The sequence below is a fragment of the Phascolarctos cinereus genome, unplaced genomic scaffold (genome assembly GCF_003287225.1).
Source record: "Phascolarctos cinereus isolate Bilbo 61053 unplaced genomic scaffold, phaCin_HiC Scaffold_726;HRSCAF=1367, whole genome shotgun sequence".
NCBI lineage: Eukaryota > Metazoa > Chordata > Mammalia > Diprotodontia > Phascolarctidae > Phascolarctos > Phascolarctos cinereus.
In genome coordinates, this window is record NW_027556098.1 from 377,270,751 (window position 1) to 377,291,188 (window position 20,438).

The following is a 20,438-nucleotide window of genomic DNA, read 5'->3' on the forward strand; positions in this document are numbered from 1 at the left end:
AATTTCTTTGCACCTCCCAAATTTGGTCCCTTTGCTCTGAAAATCTGCCTAGATCAGAGGCTCTTATTACACAAACTACTGAAGAAGTCTTTTGGACTTTTAGAAGGTCTTCCCTCAGTATACTTTGCATACTGACATTAGAGCTACCGTAAAGCACATCATCTGTGGCAGCGAAGTGGTGACATGGAGAGAGCACAGGACTTTCGAGGCAAGACTCAAGTTCACATCCTGCCTCAGGCATTTATTAGCTTTATGACCCTGGGCAAGCCACCTCACCTCCAACTGCCTCCGTTTCCTCATCTGTAAAATGAGGATAATAACAGCACCTGTTCCTTGGAATTGTTGTGAGGATGATCAAATGAGATAACATTTGTAAAGTGCTTTGTAGGCCTTAAAGTGATATAGAAATGCTAGTTATTATTATTGTTATTATTATCATCTCCCCACCCCTAAAAATCGTTCAACAGATTCCCCATTGTTTATTGGGTAAAGTCTAAACCCCTGTCTGTCATTAAGGATGCTCCAGATCAATAAAAGAACAGTATTTTGGGAAGAGAACTAAATTGGAAATCAGGAGGCATATGTACTAGCCCCAATTATGTGTGACCTTGGGCAAGTCCCTTTAATCCTTCTGGGCCTTAATGTCTGTATCTGTAAAAGAAGGAATTACACTAAGATCCCTTCCAGCTCTGAAAGGCTTACCAGCTCTATTTCCTACACAAATCTGCTTCAGCCAAACTAGTCTATCTATTCATGTCTCCTAATACATTTTGTTTTTCGAACTTTGCTTATTCCCTTCTTCCTGCCTGGCACACCCTTGCACCTCCTTCTTCCCACCTGTTCAAATCCTAACCAACTTTCAAGGCACAGAGCTGGATTTAGGATCAGGTCTGTCTGCTATCTGAGCAAATCCCTGCACTTCACATGATCTCTGTTTCCTCATCTATAAACTGAGGGGGTGGATTCCAATAAGATGATCTCTAAAATCTCTTCCACCTCTGAAATGTGTGGTGGCTCAAATCCCACAGCCTGAAGGAAGCCTTCCCTAACCAGCCAAATTGGAAGTATTTACTCCCTCAACTGCTACAGGATTACATTTCTACTATTCATTTGGGAAATAGCAATTATCTGTTCATGTGTTATGGCTTACTTTCCCAACTAGACTATAAACTTGGAGAAATGTTCTTTACTTCTTTGTATACTGAGTAAAGAGTGTAAATATGCTAATGGGAAGTGCCATAAAAACAGGAAGAATACATTTATGGGTAAATTCATCATTTCCTGGTACCTAAATCTTCTCAATAAGGAACACTTCCAATTTTATAATGAGTTCAATGAAACTTGAGATTTGATATACAGAAATTTAGTGCCAAATATAGTAGGCTCCTCAATTAATACTTGCTAATCCACTGAGACACACCTCTACTGGAGAGCTATCCAGACCTTACAGAGGATCCACCCGAATACTGAGGATATAGTTGGACTGCAGCTTTGGACAGCCTTGGGAAAATGAGTAGAATTAGGATCAAAAGAGGCCTAGGTACAGGGTACTTCAGAGCAGAGAGCTCAGAGAACACTCAAGTCTTTTCTTGAAAGAACCAGTTATCCCTTTACTACCAAAGCCTATGGAAAATGTTTTGTGCTTGGCAGAGTAATCTTTAATTGTAAAGTCAAATTTCTTTTTTTTGTTCACAGATTATCCATTTCATTAATCACACCTAGTACCCAAGTCCTCAGAACCCCACTCAATCACACAACACTGCATTTTTGCATGTTTGGGGAACATAGGCGAATGTGATTATTAGTCTAGGCAAAACAATAAGACAATCTGCAACAAAATAAATCATAATCTAAATGTACATTATTTTGTATTTTCATTGTTTCCCTTCATCAGTACAGATTACCTATGGTTGGCTGAATTTATAAAGCTGAAAATGAAAATGAACTATAATTACAAAAGGCAACTGTCTGTTGGTGATACCAGAGCTGCTCTTCTCCCTTGACAGATGAGAGAGACCCTCACTTAGTATACGTAGCTTCATTTCTCACCTGACAGCCAAAGGCTAGATAAGGACTAGCTGTCCTAGCTCTATGTCCGTGAAAATGCTTATATTTTTATACTTTTTTTTTGCTTTTTGCTAGGTAATTGGGGTTAAGTGACTTGCCCAGGGTCACGCAGCTAGTACATGTTGGGTTTCTGAGACCGGATTTGAACTCAGGTCCTCCTGACTTCAAGGCCAGAGCTCTATCCACCGTGCCACCTAGCTGCCCCTATTTTTATACTTCTTAACCACTACTAGGGTAATATGGGATTTCAAATATATTCTTCAGAGTCCTCTGTGTTGTTCAGGAGGCTCTTCATAATCTTTTCCAGTAATTACGGTTCATTTGAAAGCTTTGGCTGCCAATTCCTAAGAGCTAACTCAGCAGGTCCATAGGCTTTACCCAAGAGACTCATTTGTCCCCTACAACTGACTTTTGTGGAAGCTGGTCAGATCCCATATCCAGGGATCTTCAGGAAACGAAACAAGTTTTACTACTACCATTTGAAAGCCTCTTTTCACAGAGATGGCAAGGCGAGGTTGCACTGGAAACCATACATCAATTTTAATTACATGTGTGTGGTGTCCCATTCAACATTAATAATTAATGTTAGCTCATCAATTCTTCTTAGACATCAGGGTTACTATTGGAAGGGAAACAAATCTTTTTTAAAAAATCCAACTGAAATGTTGTTGAGTCTAAAATATGTTAATATCTTACTACAGTCATAGTTTTAAAAGAAACATCTAAGTTGTTCATCCTCTAAAATAATTAAACAGTTCGATTTTACTGTCAAAATGACAGTGTTCTATGAAACTAATGGTTCCCATAAAGAAGAAATATAACCATCTCCTTGATTTTGTAATATTGGCATAAAGTTAAAGGAAAGTTTAAAAAATGTAAAATATTTAAGTATTACTACTACCTACTCTAGTCTGAAATTAACATATTGAATTTATGCAACTTTTCAACAGGCTATAGAAAAAAAGATTGTTGTATAATTATAATCTGTATTAATTACTTACTTTAACAATTACTTGTCAAATGTTTCATATTGATTACAAAGGAATTGTAAACACAGGATTTGTCTCATAAGCAAATTAAATTTCTATTTTGAATTAAAAACAACAACAACAAAACAATAGTGTTCCTTAACAAAGGAATAAAGTAATTTCCTTACAGACAAGATAACTGAGACCCACAAAGGTGAAATATGATGAGTGTTAGGGTCACATTACGAACAAGTGACAGTCAGGACTTAAATTCAGTTCTCTTAAGTCCAAATCCAGTCTCCTTTCCATGCTACCAGTTAACTTAAAGGTCTACAATGCCCAAGAGCTCTTTTAAGAGAGTTTATAAGAATAACCAATCTTCTCAGAACCCAACACTCTTCCCAAACACTAATACTTTTCTTAGCTAAAAATGAACCTGAAAACAAATTCTAACATTTGTTTGTGAGCCTAGGTGTCCTGTCTCTGATGATATTCCTGTTATCATAGCCTTTTTTTATTATACTCTACTGGGGAAATCAATGGAAACAAAGAATTTTTTAGGTTTGGGAGTCTGGTCAGATGACATGCATGCTATTTAAATGCCAAAAGTCAATCTAAGATATGACTAGATTTCTAATTCTCAAATAAGGAATCAAGAATAATATCTTAACTGTTAGAAAACATAGAACCCTCTTTACTTAATAGAGGAGAAAAACCCAAACAAGAAATGAATCCACAGTTTAAAAAACTAAGAATCCCTGGATGTGATCTGTCATTACACAAAAAGCAGCCCCTTTGCCAGTGGCGTAGGAATGACAGACGGCATGATCAAAAGAAGCTGTTGGTTGGGTTCTATCTACCTAAGGAGGGTTCCAATAGTCTTCCCCATGCTAGAAGAGGCTGGGAATGAGAAATGAAAAGGCTAATCTTTGATGAAAGAGAGACTAAAAATCAGTGGTATGCTGGGTCTGGAGCTACTGTGAATATAAAGAAATTCAAGAAAGGGAGAGATACTTTACAATAATTCAGAGAGTCAGTAATAATTATTAAGATGCTTTTAGGGTAGAGAAAGCCTACCACTTTGAAAGGATTAAAAAAAAATTGTAACCTATCCAGAGGACATCTTAAGCTAAAGGAACCATGACTTTATACTATCAGGACTTAATTCAGAATTTTCTGGTTGCCAGGGTTCAGTAGGAATGTGAGGGGTTAGGATTCCCTTATATCCTTCTGTACTTTGTACAAGATCTACTTAGCCAATGCAAGACCTAGACACTGGGATGTTAAAGGCCACAGGTGCGACAGGCTCTTGTCTTGACCCTGAATACAAAGAATGCCTTCCAGGGTTATCTCCCACTGAATGCTAGTCACCTTCCTCCTTTCAAAGCTACACCATAACATATCTAGCCAGGTGCAAAGCTTAGCTAGAACAATTTTAGAACCATTACTGTCTCCTAAATTTATTCTGTATCAGGGCAGCCACCAACTATTTTGTTCTTCAGATTTGGCTTAGGAAAAAAAACAACCCTATATCTTTTTAAGAACCTCAAACACAAAATGTTTTTATCTTCTACCCTCCCTTGTATCTCCCCCCTCTCCCACTCCACAACAGAACAATTATCAGACTAGCCCAGGCAACAGCAAAACTGGCTATGATGACAGGTCAAGAGGGGTGCTTAATTGTATGTGAAATTAGGGAAATATCCTTTAATACTCTTTAGGCACCACCCCCACCTGCAAAAAAAAATGAGACAAAAATCAGTAATTGCTATAACACCTTGCTTTCTCTATAAACTTCAGATATTTATAAGGCCCTGATTCCAATGCAGTCTTTCCAACTCTTTCTGAACCAGTCCTCACACTACTGTTTATTTTCGTTGTAAGTACCCCTCTAAGCTCTTTATTTTTTCTACCATTTTCACACTTCTCATTCTCCCACTAGCCTACCCCTTCCCCCTTCATTTATTTCTGTAAAGGCACACACAGACACAGGATACCAATACCATTGCTTTATGTACACAGAACCATAAAGACAACACATGGCAAGAACCCTAGCACCCTAACTCAGAAATCAAAGACGGGGACCTCAACAATGTCAGTCGTCAAACAATTCTTTCAGTTTTTCTCTCTTTAAGACCAGGCACAGATAAGATTTGTTTCTGCAACTCACCAGATGGCTCTTCAGGCTCACTTTCATTCTCCTCCTCCGGAGGGGCTTGAGGAGGAGGGGGAGGAAGCTTCTTCTCCTTCTCTGCTTTGGCATTTCTTTCCTCTTCAGAATAGTACTCATCTTCAGAGAGGTTGGCCAAGCTCTCATCCATTTCTCTGTACTCTACCTATATGCAGACCACGTCAGGGAAAACAAGGTAAAATAGCACCTCAATTAATGCATTCCAATTTTAAGTACAGTAAAATAGAAACTAAGAAAATATCTATTAAAAAATGAACCTCTCCAGCCTCAGACACTTACTAGCTGTGTAACCATGGGGAAGTCACTTACCCTCCCCCACCATTTCCTCACCAAAAAAAAAAAAAAAAAAAAAAAAAACCAAACCCATAAATTTGGGGCATCTAGGTGGCGTAGTGGATAGAGCACTGGCCCTGAAGTCAGGAGGACCTGACTTCAAATCCAGCCTCAGACACATAACACTCACTAGCTGTGTGAATCTGGGCAAGTCACTTAACCCTAACTGCCTCACCCAAAACAAATAAATAAATAAATAAAAATATGAGCCTCAATGTACATCCCCTAATGTTAGTGTATTATGTAGCCCAACATTTTCATAAATTCATTCATTTATTCAACAGATATCTACTATGTCTGCTACAGAGAAGGCTCTATGTTAGATGCTATGGAAGATACAAAAATGAATGACAACTGGTTGTTTCATATCCCATTCTGTCATCTTCTATCTGTAACCATATGGGATCATCAATCCAAGGAAGTATAAATCCACTCAGCTTTGAAACTCCCTGGGACTGAGCTGACTTCAATGGTGAATGAATGCAAGACAGTCTGATGGTAAATAATCAAAATGAAATGCACAATGAAGACTCTGAAATTCGAAGTCAACTGAGATAAACCATAGAAAGATTTCTCAGGACAATGTACATGGTACGGGTGGAAAGTGCTTCAAATTCACTTCTTCCACTGAAGCCTCTTCTCCCTACCCATTCCTATAACACAATCTGTCTGTACCATATATTCTATTATTTCCTGCAATTTCCTCCATCTACCTCTCCAACCTGATCTCTTCTTCTTCCCCTATATGAACCCTTTGTTCCAGCCAGTCACAAAAGAGCTTTACAAAGTGATTTAGGAAGCACTTTCATATCTATTATCCTATTTGATCCTCACAACAGCTTTACAGATGTGGTAGACAGCAAAAATAACCAAAACAGATGACTCACACTCATTGAACACAGCACTCCTCATACCTTTGGTCACATGATTACTTTGTATTGATGCTAACCTGTAATTGCTACTTTTTTCCTATATAATGTCTATATAATTCCTATACATATTGGAAAATACATGTATATGTATATAAAATCTTGCTTCCCAAAATAGTTATAGATTTTTAACTCCCTTGGAGGCAGTGACCATCTCTTACATGTCCATTATCCCAGCACCTAAAAACCAGTATCTTTCACATAGGATAAGCAACATAGAAAAGTTTGTGACACAATTGTTTTGCTATTCTCTAATATGTGCTGCATTTTTCTATATAAACTGTAACTCTTTGAAAGAAGTACCACATTTCTAATTGCACAGTAACCATGCCTCTTAGATAATAGAAGCTCCTATGTCTATGGCACTTTAAGAAATGTAAAGTACTTTCTTCCAGACAGCCTCATAAGGAACACAGTTGCCATATTATGCCTATTTTACAAATGAGGCAACCAAGGTTCAGTGTCTTGCCCAGGGTCACAAAGTTAGTTAAGTCTCAGAGGAGGGATAAGAAGCCAGGTCTCTTCTGACAAAGTCCACCGTTGTGTGACCCCCAGAAAGTCACCGCCCTTTCGGACTCTCATTTTCTCACCATACAATGCGGTTGGTATTTGTACTATTTTACATGGGATTGTTACCAGAAATGGTGTGATCAACTATGTTTTATAACTGACAGGGCAAAGGCTAGCCATTTCTTTGGTAGTTCCCCACAGCCTATGCTTTGTTCATGGCAGAAGCATTAATAATAGACTACATTTAGTTTTCACAAATCCTCTTTGAGGGAGTTAGTATAAGTATTATCTCCATTCTATAGAGGTCCAGAGAAGTGAAGTGGCCTTCCTGCAGGAGATAGGCCCAGCTCTCTGGACTCAGCAGACAAGATCCTTCTGATTCGCTGTTAAGTTTGGAGAGGTGCACTGAGTGCTGATGGCTTTGAAATACAGTCAGGGACAGGAAATGGGGTAGCAACAAATCCGAATCACTCTAGGCTAGTCTCCCTGCTCTGCCACTGGCAGGGCCAGAGAACAACTTTCTTTAGTGTTTTAAAAGATCTGTTTATTTTGTCCCTGTAGACTTCAGTCTCCGTGACACTGACCACATACACCCCATGTCTCAGTAAACTATTTCATGAGTTACAGTGAACAAAGAACTCTTGAAGGCCAACTCTGGTGACAAGAAGACAAACATAATCTTGACAAACGTGAATCCATTCCATCTCTACTTTCGTTGCAGTTTCTATCAAAGTCCTGCTTTTAATTCAACAAACATTAAGGGCCTACAATACACTGGGCATGAGAAAGGAGGAAAGGACAACACATACAAGACTATAAGCTAGGGTGAACAACCATCATGGTACTTACAATCTAGGTTTCCAATTATGGGACCTTCTTTAAAAACAAAAGTATGCTAAGTCTTCTAGTAGGGATATGAGAGCTCTCAGAAAAAGCTTTTTACCCTTTCCCTCTCCTTCCCAGCCACTGGGTCACTCCCACACCCTCAAGTGTCCTCATCACAAGAACCAGACTACCTGAGGGAGTCTGGCATGGGTATGTGTGTTGGAGGTTGGGGGGAGGCTTCTATTTCTAAGCTAGTCAGGTAAAGTCATAATGCTATTTGCTGTGAGTGTCTTGTGTCTCTGGGCTTCAAAAAAGGGCACTGTAGTGCTTGGAGAACGCTGTCCTGGGTCTCTAAGCAGAAAGGAAGAGAGACTCAAAACAGGTCTCTGAGCATGAGGTACTTGCACTAGGAGTACTACAGTGGGGGATGTAGTAGAGAGGAGTGTGGTGGTGGTGGGGCAGTCTCAGATCTCTATGGAGCGTGTAGGGACGGTGAAGTGTAAGAGTACTAGAGTCCTTATGCAGGGCAAGATGAAAGCATGGTTCGGAGAGGACTGCCTTTGATCTCCAAGGGGGTTTTATCAGGAGAGTCTCTGAACAATTTGATGTAATCCCCAATTAACTGGGGATTACAGGGCCACAGGTCTCTGGAGGCATTTGGATCCTCAATTAGAACACAGGGAATTCAAGATGACTGTAAGTGAGATTCAGGGAGGCAAGACTCACATTAGAAGAGCAGCCCCCCTTCTCATGGTATGATACAACATGATAAACATTTATTGAGCTATATAATTATATGCTAGGCACTGTGCTAAGTGCAGGGTCCCTGCCCTCGTGGAGCTTATCATCTAATGGGAAAAGACAACACAACACACAAAAGAAAGCTGAAATGTGAGGGGAGAATGGAGCCAGAAAGATGATAACGATATGGATTCCAACCAAGCAAAGCATAAAAGGCAACTTCACAACTGATGGAAAATGGTAATAGTGCACACAAGTGCCATTCACTTTGCCTCAGAAGGCAGCTCATGGCCAATGTTTGAGAAACCCAAACGCCTCTATGGAGGAGAGGAAAGAATCCTGAATTCCACAGGCAGCAGAATTTTAGATTCTAGACTTTTACACAGAGAATTTCCGAGCAGTACTAACCCAAATTTAAGAGTTCCCAAGTTCAATAGTTTGGCTCTCCTAGAAAGAAAAGAATTTCCGCATTCAATGAACAAACCAAGTACATATTACTATGTGCAACATACTATCTAGGTGCTGGCATACAAAGCAATCAACAAGAATGTATTAATCAGGTAGCTAGGTGGGGAAGTGGATAGAGCACCGTCCCTCAAGTCAGGAGGACCTGAATTCAAATCAGGTCTCACAACAAGACACTTGACACTTACTAGCTGTGTGACCCTAGTCAAGTAATTTAACACTAATTGCCTTGCCAAAATAAAATGAAATGAAATGAAATAAAATAAAATAAAATAAATTAAATTAAAAATAAATACTTTGGGGCCAGCTAGGTAGTGCAGTGGATAGAGCACCGGCCCTGGAATCAGAAGGACCTGAGTTCAAATCTGACCTCAGACACTTGACACTTACTAGCTGTGTCCCTGGGCAAGTTACTTAACCCCATTGCCTAGCCCCCCCCCCAAAAGAATGTATTAATCACTTACTAACTGCCAGGCACTGCTAAGTGCTGGGGGTACAAAGAAAGGCAAAAACAATGTCCTGTCCTCAAACACCACAGGTTCTAAAGGGAGATAAGTAAATAACTATGTACATACAAGACACATAAGTAGAGACTGGATGGAAAGTAATCTAGAGGGCTAGGCCCCAGAGGCAGCAGATCTGGAAAGGAATCCAGGGATTAGCTAGGAAGCACAGCTGAGTAGGGAGAGTATTTCAGACATGGTGGAAAGCAAGATCAAAGGCACAGAGACAGGAGATGGAGCATCCTATTTCAGGGACAAGACAGCCAGAATGTGAAAGGCTTTAAATGTCAGAGGACTTTATACTGGATTTTGGAAGTAATAGGGTTACAATGATGCACAGTTCCTTCTCTCAAAGCACTTGTAATCTACTGAGGGAGAGTGTAAGGCAACATATACAAAAATCATACAGAGTAATTTCAGGCCAGAGTACGAAGTAGGGGATCAAGAAAGGCTTGGTTGTAGAGGGAAGTTACGGATTCTGAGAGGCTCAAAACATAGGTTCAGGATATAAGTACCAGCCTTTGTGAAGGCATGGAAGTATGACATGGGATGTCATGGATGGAGAATATCAAGTAATAGACAAAGCTGAGTACTCAAAGGAAAGACTGGATAGGAAGGGGGTACAAGACTGCATACAGCTTTCAAATCGAGACAAAGGAGTGTATATTTCACGGACATCATCCTCCTAGTCTGCCTGTCTCTCTTTTTTTCTATCTCTGACACTGAGAGACATTCACCTTCTCCTGGTGAAGGCTAACCTATCTGCCTACGGCCACTTTCCTCGGGAGATTACAACCTTAATCGTCTCCCCTGCTTTCTCTAATCTTCAACCTCTTCTTTCTATACTGTCCTCAAACATGCCCAAGTCTCCTTCATCCCTTTAAAAGAATTTACTAGGGGGTGCCCATCAACTGGGGAATGGATAAACAAATTATAGTATACAAATTTAATAGAATTCGATTGTGCCTTAAGAAATGACTGAAGGAACACTTTAAGAGAAACCTAAGAAGTCTTGTATGAAGTGAGCAGAACAAGAATTTATAGATTAATAACAACATTGTAAAGACAAACAACTCTGAAAGACTTGATAATTTTGATCATAGCACAGTGGAGAGAGCATTGGAGTCATGAAAACCTGAGTTCAAATCTGACCTCAGACACTTATTAGCTATGTGACCCTGAGTAGGTCACTTCCCCATTTGCCTCAGTTTCCTCATCTGTAAAATAAGCTGGAGAAAGAAATGGCAAACCATTCTAGTATCTCAGCCAAGAAAACCCCAAATGGTGTCACGAAGAGTCAAATTACAACTGAACAACAACAAAAATGTTAACCAATGCAATGACCAACAATTCCAGAGGACCAATGATGAAGCTACCCGCCTCCTGAAAAGAAATATTGTACTCAAGACAACAGAATAAGACGTATTTTTGTCTACGGCCAATATGGGAATGCGTAGTGCTTGCCTATACACACTTGTTAGAAGGGTTTTGTTTTTCTTTTTTTCCCAATAAGGGAGGAGGGAGGTTGGAGGAAGAAAAAAATTTATACTAATGGAAAAAAATTAAAACTAAAACTTGATCCTCCCATCCTCTCAACCAACCTATAACTCTTTTTTCTCAGCCAAACCCCTAGAAAAAGCTAACCACACTCAGCTGCCTCTTTTCCTCTTCTCAATTCTCTGAGATGTGTTTTCTGACCTTACCACTCAACTGACACTCCTTTCTCCAAAGTTAACAACGATCTCTTAATTAATAGATGTGATGGTCTTTTTTCAGTCCTTATCTTTCCTCCACCTCTTTACTATATTTGACGTTGCTGACCACCCTTTCTCCTGTGGTAGCCTCTTTCCTCTCTGGCCTTTCATGACACCACTCTATCGGTTTTCTGCTTATATAAGTTGTCTAACAAGTCTCCTACTTGCCAATTTCCTTGGCTGGTTCATCATTCACATTATGCCTCCTAACTGTTGGTCTTTCTTAAAGTTCTACCCTAGTCACCCAAATCTTCTCTCCCTAACCTTGCTCTCTTGATGACCTCATCAGCTCCAAAGGCTTTAATTATTTATACCTATCAGGCAGGTAACTCATAGATCTATATCTTGCCTCAGCTTCTTCCCTGAGCTTCAATCCCACATCACCAATTTGCCTATTTCAAACATGTCTATGAAACACCCCAAAAGAGAATTCATTCATTATCTTTCCCCCCCAGCTCCTCACTCTCCTTACATATCTAGTCAATTGCCAACTCTTGTCTTTTCTATACCCACAACCCCTCTTTTATCAGGACCCCTTCTCTGTTCACAGAGCCACCACCTTTGTTCAGTCCCTCGTCACATTTCCCTTGGATTACTGCACAAGGGCCTCCTCCCTGCCTGAAGCTTTTTTCCACTTCTGCCCAATCTTCGAACTCCCCAAAGTGACTGTCCTTACGTACAGCTCTGACCACATCACTGCTCCTTAGAGACCTCCAGGACTTCCCTCCAGTCTCTATGATAACACAGAACCTCTCATTTGGTTTAATAACCTCATCTTAACCTATGTTTCTAGTCTCATTCTACATCACTGGGCACACTGTCTTCCACTGGTTTTGTGCCTTTGCACTGACCACCTTCCATGGCTGCAACTCAGGCCCTCCTCTGTTCCTCCCCACAGAACCCCACTCTTCCTTCTAGTTACAGCTCAAGCAATACCCTTCTACAAGAAACCTTTTCTGCTAGCAAAGGCTATTACCCTCTCCCAAAATGCCTCATATTTAATGACTTTATAGTTATTCTCTATCCACACGCATTCATATTCACCCCCCCATCTCCCCATTAAAATCCAAACACCTTACACTGTGTTTATAGCACATGGCTTCGGCCCACAGATATTTAATAAGTACTTTTTGATTCATTTGTTCGTTCTAGGGACAAGAGGGTCTCCATACTGGAAAGTGGGTGGCATGGTTCTGGGGCATCACCCTCAGTCTGAATGCTGGATTACAAGTGGCCTGGTCTGAGAGTTTCTATGCTGAGGGGGTAGCTATGGCCTCTATACCGGAATAGGAATGGTATGAATTGGGTCACACTATCTTGGTGGGGGGGGGTCTCCATAGCGGGGCAGGGTCTCTGTGGGGAGGGCTGAAGGGGGGGGCTTCCCGAGGGAGACTTCCTGGGTCTCCATGGGGGGGAGGGGAAGGTCTCTCCTAGGATCTCCACGCCGGGGTAGGGTGTCTGTGGGGAAGGGCCCTTCCTGAGGGGAGCCTCCATGGGGTTGAGGGGAGAGTCTCCCTGGCTCTTCACGAGGGGATAGGGTCTCAGCGGCGCAGTCACGGGGGGAGGGGGAGCCTCCCTGGATTTCCGTGGGGGAGGGGAAAGGTCTCCCTGGATCTCCACGCCGAGATAGGGTCTCCGTGGGGAGATGGGGGGGGTTCCTGAGGGAGCCTCCCTGGGTCTCCATGGGGGGGAAGGGCTCAGGTGCTCAGCAGCGCCGGCGGCCTCACTCACCTTGGCCCGCTTGCGTCGGCTGGTCCGGCGGCCCTCGGGGGTCTCGGCGATGCCCGTCTCCATGGGCGCCCCGGCGGGTCCCGGCGCTCCGGCGGGGCCGGGCTGCGGCGCTCCGGCGGTGCCCGTCGGCTCCGCCAGGCCCCCGGGAGGCGAGGCCCGCAGCGGCTCCTTCTTGCGGGGCGTGCGCTCCGTGCCGGGCCCTGACCCACTCCCAGCTCCGGCCCCGGGCCCCGGCCCCGCCTCAGCCGAGCCCGCCAGGCCGGCGGCCGGGGGCGCCGCGGTCACCGCAGCCGCCGCCACGGCCGCCGCCGCCTCGGCGCCGTTCTCCGCGCCGCCCGCAGCCCCCGAGCCCGCCTCGGCCCCCGAGGCCGCGGCCGCCGCCGCCGCCGCCGCCGCTGCCGCCGCCGCCGCCGCCGCCGCGGCCGCCTTCTTCCCGGTCAGCATGGCCGCGCTGCCTCACGGACCGCCGGAGCCCGCGCGCTCGCTCCCTCAGGCCACCGCCAAACGCTGCCGCAGCCCCGGGCCTGCCCGCGCGCTCCCCACCAGCGCCGGACAAAGCGTCCAACACCTGGCCGCGGCGGCGCCGCGCACGCTCCAGCACGCTGGCCCAGAGAGCCGTCGCGTCGCGTCGCGTCGCCGGCTAGAGCGGCGGCGCATCATGGAGAGCGCGCTCAAGGGCTGGCGCGTGAGGAGGCTGAACTACAGCGTCCCCTAGTGGCCAGAGTGCTCATCCGGCGCCGCCTACTTCTTCTAGTTCCCAGGCTTAAGTTGCCTGGATTCTGAAATTGGCTGCCCACGTGGAGCGGGGCCTGCCTGACGCCTTGAGGCTGATGCCAGCAGCCACGTCTTGCATCCAGAGGGTGGGATTCCAGGATTGTTCTGACTCCGGGAAGGGGGTCCACTGTACAAATCCATTTACAGAATTACAGCGCTGCAGAACCTCAGAGGCCCTGTGGTCCAACCTGTACTGAATAGGAATCCCCTCTCCCAACATACCTGACATGCAGTCTCCTCGGGCCACTGCTTGGAGACCTCCAGTGAGCGGGAAATCTGCCACCTCGCGATTCAGCAGATAATTTATTTAGCCTCCCTCCCTCTGTGTTTGCTCCGAGCACCTATAGCAAACAAACAACAGATTCAGTTCTGTCCCTTAAGGGAGCTTGCACCTAGGACCTCGAGTGGAGATGACTTGGACAGGGGAGCAATTAGCAAATCCTGCACTGTCGAGGTGATTAAATCTTGAAGCACAAACAATAAAGGGTCAAAGAAGGGACAGATTATTGTGACTTTGAGGAGGAAACTCACAGATTGCAACGGATGAAAGGCACCCTAGAAAACAGAGCGGAGACCGGAGACTGAAGAGACCTTAGCATGTAGAATATGAATGCTCTGAGGACCATGAGAACGTGGAATGATCAAGAACAGAATGTCAGAACTGGAAGGAAGTGACCTCATGACAAAGAATACTAGAACATAGAACGTCACACCGAATGTTGTAATATGAAATATCAGAGCTGAGAGACATTCCTGTGCATAGGGTATTAGAATACAGAAGAAATATCAGAGCCGGAGAACAGCCTAGGAGTGGGGTTCTTAAACCGGGGTTCCACAGAATCTTCCTTTGGGGTCTGCAGATGGATTTCAATTCATGAACTTGAATAGGAAAAAAGTCATTTTAGTTTTCACTAACCTTTAACTGAAATGTGTATTTCCTTCAGTTATTTAAAAACATTCTGAAAAGGATCCATAGGCATCACCAAACTGGGACCCAGGACACACAAAAAAAGTTAAGGACTTTTCTGATCAGCATTCTATGTTCTTTCTTGGAGTTCTCAACCTTTCTTGTGTCATGGACCTCTTTGGCAGTCTGGTGAAGGCTATGGACCCTCTTTTCAGAATAACATTTTTAAATAATTCAAGGGAATTCTAAATTTCAGTGAGAGGTTACTGAAAATAAAGATTAATTTTTCCCATTCATATTCACAAACACCTTGAAATTTTATCTTTGGACTCCTGCCTTACAACATGGAAAGTCAGATCTAGAAGGGATCTTAGTACAAACAAATGTTTCATTGAACCTCCATAACTTGAGTAAACTGAGTCAAAAAGGGAAATAAGGAAATGACTTGGTGAAGCTTAGGGATGGGGTAGAGTAGGAGATCAGTGTTGAGTCATTTTTCAATCATGACGCCTTTTGGGGTTTTCTTGGCAGAAAGTCACAGTCTAATGGAGGAGACAACATGCAAACACACATGTTGGGTCATTTTTTTTTTCAGTCCTGTCTGATTTTTCATGACCCCATTTGGGGTTTTCTTGGCAGAGATACTGGAGTGATTTGCCATTTCCTTCTCCAACTCATTTTACAGATGAGGAAACTGAGGCAAACAGGGTCAAGTGACTCAGGGTGACACAGCTGGTGTCTGAAGCTGGATTAAAAGGCACCTAAGTGCTAAAAATACAAATTAGTGAATGAGCTGCTAAGTGCTAAGAATACAAAAACAAGCAAGCAAGAAGAAAGAAAGAAAAGAAAGAAGAAAGAAAGAAAGAAGAAAGAAAGAAAGAAAGAAAGAAAGAAAGAAAGAAAGAAAGAAAGAAAGAAAGGCAATCCCTCCTCTCAAAATGACTAAGTTCTAGTGGGGAAGACAACACATATAAGGCAGCTGAAAAAAAGGAGGAGAGCTTGGAAAGAAGACGGTATGATGGAAAAGTGTGGAGAAATGCAGCCTGGTAAGAAATAAAGAGATATGTAGCCTGGGTGCCCTCTTTAAATGGAACATAGTACAAAGAAATGGAACATAGTACTATAATGTTGGATAAACCCAAGGAAATCAACCACTGAAGCTTACCCCAAGGAATTACTGGGAAAAAATAAATGAGAAAATTGAGAGAAATTAGGTTTAGACCAATATGTCATACCATATACCACAATAAGTTCCAAATGGATATATAATCTAGATATAAAAAGTCATGTCATAAACAAATCAGAGGAGATTAGAAGGTGATATCTTTCAAAACCATGGAGAAAATTCCTGACTAAATGAGGAAGAGATGCTCATAAAAGATAAAATAGATAATATTGACTCATAAATTTTAATAGTATTTTATTTTTCCCAATTTCATATAAAGATCATTTTTAACATTAATTTCAAAAATTTTGGGTTCCAAATTTTCTCACTTCCTGCCTCACATCCCCTCTTCTTAAAACAGTAAGCAATCTGATATAAGTTACATATGTACAATCATGTAAAACATATTTCCACATTAGTCATGTTGTAAAAGAAGAAACAAACCAAAAAAACATGAAAAAAGTGAAAAATAGTATGCTTTGATCTGCATTCAGACTCCATCAGTTCTGTCTCTTGATGTAAGTAGCATTTTTCATCATGATTGACTCATAAAGTTGAAAAGGTTTTGCACAAACAAAATCAATGTGATTAGAATTAGAAGAGAAAGTCTCCTGGGTTGGGGGAGGGATGGGAAACCTTTGTAGTGAATCTATTCTCTGATAAACATCTGAAGATATATAGGAAATTGACACAAATGTATAAGAACAAAATCCCTTCCCCAATAGATAAATAGATATCCAAGCTACCAGCAACCACATTTTTAAAAAATGCTCCAAATTATTAATAATAAGAGAAATGAACATGAAAACCACTCCGAGGTTATATTTCCTATCCATCAGATTGACAAAGATGACAAAAAAGGACAATGGAAATTGAGTGGTTTTAGGAGGACATGTGCACTTATCTGCAACTGGTACTGCTGGTAATTGGTTCAATCATTTTTGCCTTGTTTTCTTCTTCTTTTATTCTTTTTATTATGAACTTCACAAAATCAACAAACACAAACATTTTCATATACAAAGAAGAACAGAAAAAGAGGATTGTATATGAAACTGTGTATCTATTATGTTTAACTGGGTTTTTTTTTTTCTAGTATGTAATACATATAATATATTAGTAGCAATACTACCCTGTTTGTCTGAGTTCCCTTCTGGACTTCTTCCACTTATGTGTGTGTGTGTGTGTGTGTGTGTGTGTGTGTGTGTGTGTGTTTATGTTTCATTAAAACTCTTTTGGAGGGGATGAGTGGGGATCACTATCCCCAGCTTCCTCCTTTCCCCATAGGCTTCTCCCTTCCCCCCAATAAAAGTCCTTCCTAATAACAAATAAGAATAGTCAAGTAAAACAAACCGTCATATTGGCTATTTCTAAAAATATATGTGTCATTCTGAGTCATTCTGTCTTTGCCAATTGATGGGTAGCACGTTCCGTCATCAGTCTTCTGTAATAGTGATTGGTCCTTTTATTGATCACTGCTCTTAAGTCTTTGAAAATTGCTTTTCTTGACAATATTTTAGTCTTTGTATAAATTGTTCTCTCGATTTTGCTCACTTTACTCTGCCTCAGTCCATACAAGTCTTCCTAGTTTTCTCTGACTCCCACTTGGAATTTCTTGCAGCACAATAATATTCTATTATATTCATATTCAATGATGATTTATTTAGACATTACCCAATTGATGGGAGCCCACTTTGTTCAGATTTCTTTGCCACAACAACCAAAAAAAAAATACTGATATGAATATTTTTTTACAGATCTATTTGGGATATGTACCTAAGAGTGGTATCACTATATTAAACTGTATAGTCAGGGATGTGTGTTAGAGTCAGCTCTAATCAGTTTGTAAGAGCAATCATCATATTTTCAGTATGAGCATTCCACACCTCTGCAATGCAATGTTATAAATCAGGGTTAAATGTATTGCTTTGTTGATTGTCTGATAATAAAGATCAAACTTAAAAGAAGTATATGTGCATACATTTCCTCCTTGCCCTGTTAAACATTTACCAGGATACCTCTGTACTGATCTAGAGACAGGGCTTAAGCACAATAGGAGTATAGAAGAAGGCTCAGAGAATGAAATTATCACCAGACTAGAGGCCTGGTGACTATAAATTATTACTACCACTACTAGTACTACTACTAGTACTACTACTTCTTCTTCTACTGCTACTACTACATAATAGTAATAATAATTGGCATTTATATAGCACATTAAGCTTTGCAGAGTGTTTTATATCCATTATCTTGTGTGAGCTTCATAACATCCCTAGGTATAGATCTGAATTATCTTCCAAAATGGTTGACCTTTTTTTTTTTTTGTCTCATCAAAGTACGCCAAGCTTCCCCATGCTTCAGTATATACATTCTTTCTTTCCAGTACAATAACATTCTATTACATTCTTTTACCACAATCAAAATAGAGAGTTCTGACCAAACAAGAGAAAGAGAACATTGCATGATATAAAATGGGTAATGTGATTATGTCATATTTAAAAGGTTTTGCACAAGCAAAACCAAAGTAGCCATGATTAGAAGGGAAGCAGGTAACTAGGGGGGAAATTTTACTGCAGCTATCTCTGATAAAAGCCTAATTTCTCATATACATAAAGAACTGGGGCAACTAGGTGGTGCAGTGGATAGAGCTCTGACCTTGAAGTCAGGAGGACCTGAGTTCAAATCTGGCCTTGACCCTTACTAGCTGTGTGACCCTAGGCAAGTCACTTAACCCCGATTACCTCACCAAAAAGCATATATATATATATATATATATATGTATGTATATATATACATATATATACACATACACACATACATACACACACATACATACATGTATATATACATGCATATATATGTGTATACACACACATACACGTGCTCGCGCGCACACACACACATACACATATATATAGAGAGAGAGAGGGACAGGGAGAGAGAGAGAAAGAGAGAGAGAGAGAGGGAGAGAGAGAGAGAGAGAGAGAGAGAGAGTGAGGGAACTAAGTTAAATTTATAAAAATATGCATCATTCCCCAATTGATAACTGGTCAAAGGATATGAACAGGTAGTTTTCAGAAGAATAAATTAGAACTATCTATAGTCCTATGAAAAAAAATTCTACATCACTATTTATTAGAGAGATGCAAATCAAAACAACTCTGAAGTACCACCTTGCACCTATCAGTTTAGCTAATATGACAGAAAAGGAAAATGACATGCTGGAGGGGATATGAAAAAATGGGACATTAATGCGCTGTTGGTGGAGTTGTGAACTCATCTAACTATTCTGGAGAGCAATTTGGAACTATGCCTGAAGAGCTGTAAAACTGTGAATACCTTTTCACCCAGCAATACCACTAGGTCTGTGCTTCAAAAAAAATTAAAGAAAAAGGAAAGGACCTCTATGGACAAAAAATATTTATATTAGTTCTTTTTTTGTGGCAGCAAAGAATTGGAAATTGAGGGGATGTCTATCAATTGGGGAATGGCTGAAAAAGTTGTAGCATATGATTATGATGGAATACTATTGTGCTATAAAAAATGATGAGCAGGATACTCTCAGAAAAACCTGGGAAGATTTACGTGAACTGATGCAAAGTGAAATGAGCAGAACCAGGACAACGTTGTACAAAGTAACAGCTATATTGTAATGATTATCAACTGTGAATGACTTAACTACTCTCAGCAGTACAATGATCCAAGACAATTCCAAAGGATTCATGATGAAAAAAGCTATATGATAAAGTCTGAATGAAGATCAAAGCATACTTTTAAAACTTTCTTTATTTTCTTTTTTTGGCCTGCATTTTCTTTTGCAACATGGCTAATATGGAAATGTTTTGCATGACTACACATGTATAATCCATATCAAAATGCTTGCCTTCTCAAAGGAAGAAAGGAGAGAATTTGGAGCTCAAAAAGAGAGTTCGTAGAGGGAGCAGTTTTAAGAAGACTCACTCTTTTCTTAGGATGAGTTCCAATACTAACAATGATTTCTTCATTCAGTAATCCTAAAGACCCTAAGTGAAACCAAGGACTTTTGTTTCTTCTTACTCTGAAATTTCTTTTGTTTCAAAATTGTTATGAAATTATTACAAAGCAGTTGGAAACTGCTGAAGGAGGAGGTCTTTTCTGAGTTGGTAGGAGAAATCTTGCTTCTCAGACATTCTTTGTCTATTAAGAAAACTGCGTCTTTGACGCATTTGGCTAAGAGGATTTGTTTTTTCCACCACAGCATGTAATGGGTAATATGTTGCATCAGAGTCATCAATGTCTAGCTTATCCTTCCTGGATGCTGAGCTCCATGACAGCAAGGATTAGATCTGGATTAAACCATATGATTTCACCTCCCCTCCTCCAGGTACCAAGCACAGTGCTGCACACAATTAGTAAATGTGTAATGAATGCTAGCAGGAAATTCTGAAAAAGGACAGTATGAAGGGAGAATTCAGTTATTCAACAAAACACCTGCTTTATGTAAGAGTGGACACCAGGGAAGCAAATGTACCTATAGCAAAGACCTTGTCAAGGAATTTATAATCTAATGAAGCAGGTCAGTCAATAAACATTTATTAA

The 20,438-nt window shown here is 41.2% G+C and overlaps 1 protein-coding gene across 2 annotated transcripts in view; it reads right to left on the bottom strand.

Moving 5' to 3' along the window:
• The window catches only part of KDM1A (lysine demethylase 1A), an 89,746-nt gene extending 76,138 nt beyond the window's left edge, over positions 1–13,608 (bottom strand). For both annotated transcript variants that reach the window (XM_020983041.2, XM_020983039.2), the window contains exons 1-2: positions 13,018–13,608; positions 5,206–5,371 (exon numbers count right to left, since the gene is read on the bottom strand). In XM_020983041.2, coding sequence (XP_020838700.1) covers positions 5,206–5,371; positions 13,018–13,461 — 610 coding nt within the window. In that variant the 5' untranslated portion in view covers positions 13,462–13,608. The remainder of the gene's footprint in view (positions 1–5,205; positions 5,372–13,017) is intronic.
• Positions 13,609–20,438: the final 6,830 nt, after the last annotated feature.